This window comes from Rutidosis leptorrhynchoides, chromosome 2, assembly GCF_046630445.1.
Source record: "Rutidosis leptorrhynchoides isolate AG116_Rl617_1_P2 chromosome 2, CSIRO_AGI_Rlap_v1, whole genome shotgun sequence".
NCBI classification, from domain to species: domain Eukaryota; kingdom Viridiplantae; phylum Streptophyta; class Magnoliopsida; order Asterales; family Asteraceae; genus Rutidosis; species Rutidosis leptorrhynchoides.
In genome coordinates this window covers 590,110,487-590,114,965 of record NC_092334.1, presented here as the reverse complement: position 1 = coordinate 590,114,965, position 4,479 = coordinate 590,110,487, and the positions used below count along the sequence as shown (strand labels likewise).

At 36.2% G+C, this 4,479-nt stretch overlaps 1 protein-coding gene across 1 annotated transcript; it reads left to right on the top strand.

Moving 5' to 3' along the window:
* Nucleotides 1–367: 367 nt before the first annotated feature.
* On the top strand, nucleotides 368–4,158 carry LOC139893320 (two-component response regulator-like APRR5). The gene is made up of 7 exons (XM_071876477.1): nucleotides 368–795; nucleotides 1,280–1,441; nucleotides 1,581–1,711; nucleotides 1,807–1,962; nucleotides 2,332–2,759; nucleotides 2,849–3,440; nucleotides 3,581–4,158. Exons 1-7 carry the CDS (start codon nucleotides 546–548, stop codon nucleotides 3,716–3,718), a joined length of 1,857 nt encoding a protein of 618 aa, XP_071732578.1. The 5' UTR covers nucleotides 368–545; the 3' UTR covers nucleotides 3,719–4,158.
* The last annotated feature ends 321 nt before the right edge of the window (nucleotides 4,159–4,479 follow it).

Below are 4,479 nucleotides of genomic sequence, written 5' to 3'. Positions count from 1 at the left end.
ATTCAAATAAATAATAGGAATAGATAATAGATAATAATAATAAAATAATAATAATAATAATATTAAACACCATCTCTGTTACGTGTCCTTATTTCTCCACCATCCACTTGTTTCTAGATTATACTTTATTGACAGCCTTGAGGAGGCCGAGGGGGCCTAGTAGATATTTAAATTTTGTGATGTCCTTGAAAAAATATCTGAAATATCAATGGTTCTAATTTGTTTTAAAAAAAGTGATAAAATTAATAAAAAAAATGATGGATTAGATTGAAACAAGTGGAGATGGATGGCCAATGGGAGGTTGCTTTTTTATTCATTAACAAAGTCGACGTGGCAAATTCTGGCCATTCAAGATATTCTTCTAGATTTTTTTAGTTTTAGATATTTTGATTCATAACATGTTACAATATGATCTTTTTTCTCTGAAGTCATAACATTTGGTACACACCACAAACAAACGCACACACTTTTTTTCTCTTTTATCTTTTTCAAAATTTTAATTGTTCTAGAGTTTATTTAGTTGTTTATTATTTGTAATTAAAAATATGGGGGAAGTGTTAACCGATGTGCCTGAATTGATGATGAGAAACGAAGATAAAACGAATGATGGCGGCGGCAGCGCCACCGCGAACAACGGCAGTGCCACCGCGAACAACGGCGGTGCCACCGTGAACAACGGCGGTGTTAGGTGGGAAAAGTTTTTGCCTAAAATGGTTGTTAGAGTTTTGTTAGTTGAAGCTGATGATTCTACCCGGCAAATTATATCTGCCCTTCTCAGAAAATGCAGTTATAAAGGTTAGTTAGTACGGAGTAACTACTTTTTTTCTTACTAAAAACTGAAAAAAACTTGATTTTTGGTTTTGGGTGATTCAAGATTTAAGAAAATATTGATGGGTTCTTGTAATCTTGATCTCATATGTTTTGGTTTATGATCTTTAGTATATGATTATAGTGATAACAATAGTTTTGTTTGTGTTTGATTTGACCATGTTTAAGGAGAAATTTGTGGTCAAAATTGGTCAAACTTAGATAGTCTAATTATGTGTTGTGATGTTAAAAAAACTTGAACTTTAGTTTTGGGTGATTTAAGATTTAAGAAAACATTGATGGGTTCTGGTAATCTTGATCTCATATGTTTTGGTTTATGATCTTTAGTATATGATTATAGTGATAACAATAGTTTTGTTTGTGTTTGATTTGACTAAGTAAAGGAGAAATTTGTGGTCAAATTTGGTCAAAATTAGATAGTCTAATTATGTATTGTGATGTTAAAAAACAGTTGCTGCTGTTTCTGATGGTTTAAAGGCATGGGAGGTGCTCAAAGGAAGGTCAAACAACATTGATCTTATACTTACAGAAGTCGAACTTCCATCGATTTCGGGGTTTGCTCTTCTAACCTTGATTATGGAGCATCAAGTTTGCAAAAATATCCCTGTTATAAGTAAGTACAATTTTTTTTTTTTTTTTTAATTTTTTTTTTTTCAAAAGTAAGTACAATTGTTTGAAGTTTTGATCATTTTAAGGATGAATTTGTCTAAAAATTTGTTTTAACATTTCAATTTTGAATTTTGATATTGTAGTGATGTCGGAAAATGACTCGGTTAGCACCGTTTACAAGTGTATGTTAAGAGGTGCTGCTGACTTTTTAGTCAAACCTGTTAGAAAGAATGAATTGAAGAACTTGTGGCAACATGTTTGGAGGAGACAATCTGTATGTTTCTTGACTGTTTTTCTTTTGTGTTTTAGGATGAACTTTTAACTTTTAATTAATCTGATTATTTTGGTTGATTATAACTTGTGATTTAGTCGGCCCCTGGTGTTAATGGGAACCAAGAAGAGAGTGATTTACAACAGAAAGTAGAAGCTACTGCTGAAAACAATGCAACTAGCAACCGTTCGAGTGGTTACATGGCTTGCATAAAGCGAAATAGGGAATGCATAGAAAAAGGAAGCGATGCTCAGGTAATTTTTGTGTTCAGATAACTGGTAAAAAAGTAGAGATGACAAAACGGGCGGGTCGTGTAAGTGGATCAGCCTGTGTTCAGGTTAATTTGGGTGAAATTGTCGTTTGGGTTTCTTTGAAATACAAAATTACAATTAAAAAAAAATCCAAACCTTTTTACCTTTCATAAAACTAATCTGGAGGTTGTAGGCATTGGATATAATAATTTGGCGATTTCAACCCGTTTGACCCATTAGAGCTCTTGCACAAAACCAAGATACACCCGGTCATAAGTAAATGAGTCAAAATTGCCACCCGTAGTATTGAACAAGGTTAGGGAGTTGGTTTGACATGAAAACTCATGTGTCCTATATTTGTCTGGTGTGCAGAGCTCGTGCACAAAACCTGATATGGAACCTGAAGGTGCACCCATGGTTCAACCCATGGACGTAACAGACTCTCAATGTCCTAACCAATTCGGGACCCAACACAATGAGCCAGATGGTAACCTTACTGAAGCCGATACAAGTGGTCAAGAAAAGAACATGGCCATAGATGTCAGATGGGAAAACGTTAATGCCGACGCTACTGACAACAATAGTAATAAATCTAAGGAAGCGATTGACTTGATTGGATCGTTTGACAGTTACCCGAAAGCCAGTTACAAAAGCTCTGTAAACTATAGTGCAAATAAGGTTGATCATCCTTCACCAATGTTAGATCTTTCGCTAAAAAGATCGCATATTAGTAGCTCCGTTAATCAGTTTAGTGATGACCGACACAGGTTGAAGCAATCTGACGTGTCAGCATTCTCCCGGTGAGCATCATTAATGGTTTCTGGGTCAAAACGGGTCGGGTCAGGCTTTTTTGATAAGATTCTGATTGAGTTTGCTTCTGTGTATGCAGGTACATAACTAGGACACCACCACCACTAACTTCAGGATCTGCTAGCATTTGTAATCAACAAAAAGATTGCGAAACAAATTCGGATAAACCGTTATCCAAGTATCCTATCGAGTATATTTCTGATACACATAGTGCACCCGAAAGAAGTTTTCAACATAACATGGTAAATCAGCACGACCAAGGTCAAAGTCAAAGTCAAAGCCAATTTCGGCCACCGAAGGAAACAGTGTTTCAAGTGCCAGTTCAAGTACGAGGCACACGAGTCGAGCACCCGTGTGCCACGTATGGATCTGTATTACCACCTCCGTTATTTGTACAACCGCATATGCAAAGCTCGTGTTCCTCGGGTCATCAAGATCCTAATATGTTTCAAGTAAACCCGTTTTACATATCCGTACCCGACGCCAGAAACGAATCTTCAGAGCTACATAATGCAACCGAAGATCACAGTGGAAATAGTAGTTTCGGAAATGGTGGGACGTTAACCCGTCTCAATAGTGTAGGTAGTGGAACTAGTCATCGATCTATACAAAGAGAGGCTGCGTTAAATAAATTCCGAATGAAGAGGAAAGAACGATGCTTTGATAAGAAGGTACGTTTGCCGTGTTATAATATACTTGTGCGTATGATGTGTAACTTATGATCAACTGTGCTTTTTCAACAAAAAAAAAAATAAAAATAAATAAATAAACAATATTGTGGTGAGTGTGCTCATTAAGTTATGATCTGCAGGTACGATATGAAAGCAGAAAAAAGCTAGCGGATCAGCGACCAAGGGTGAAAGGACAGTTTGTTCGTCAGGGGCAAACAAGTAATTCTTCACCTATGGAAGTTGACGCAGAGTTTGCTACTACGAAAGCTATAGCTTGATAGTAGTTATCAGATATGGTGATGATGACATATTTCACTTTATTCTATATACGGTTTTCAACCAGGATCATTAGTTATGGATTGTAAATTTTATAATATAGAAGTAGTGATGTTGTTTTAGCCTTTGATCATACAAACGGGACATACGTTGTGTAGGCCTAGTAGGTAATTGATGGTAACAATTTTCCTTGATCTGACTGAAAAGCTAACCGGATTCACGGATCAGTGAGACTCTATCTCTTGTTCTTTCATCTGTGGATCGTTGATGCAGCTTCTTTGGACTGCGAAACTCTTCACAGATGAAACGAACTAGGGTTACCGTGGTTAAGCTTAGACTAGTTAAATAGTGTATTGCTGTGATGGAGAGCATTTATTTTTTTACTTTATTGAATGAATACTGATGTAAATAAATTGTGTACTTTCAAATAATCTCTTCTATATCTATAGCAATTCTGCATATGCTGTTTTAGTTTCCCCAAGAAATGATAAAGTTAGAACCATGTTAGATCATTATCATGTTTTTAACCGAAAGATTAAGTGGCTTGCTCAGTGTAACACATTAACGAAGTGTTACTATGATAGCGCTTGATGTTGAGATTTTCTTGTCATATGCGAGTCTTTTGAGACCCTCAGTTTCGTGGGACCGGGGGAGCTCAGTTATGATGTCACATAAGCGCTCAAGATTGAATTCAGTATGATCCAACTATAACCATAGAACCTATGATCACGTTAACTCAGAATTGAATCATGGCTTGGACCCG

Excerpts from the sequence above, each read along its gene's own strand:
- LOC139893320 (XM_071876477.1), top strand. The coding sequence starts at position 546 with ATGGGGGAAGTGTTAACCGATGTGCCTGAATTGATGATGAGAAACGAA. Across the intron at positions 2,760-2,848 it reads GACGTGTCAGCATTCTCCCG|GTACATAACTAGGACACCAC; the intron begins GTGAGCATCATT and ends CTGTGTATGCAG. Across the intron at positions 3,441-3,580 it reads AACGATGCTTTGATAAGAAG|GTACGATATGAAAGCAGAAA; the intron begins GTACGTTTGCCG and ends TATGATCTGCAG.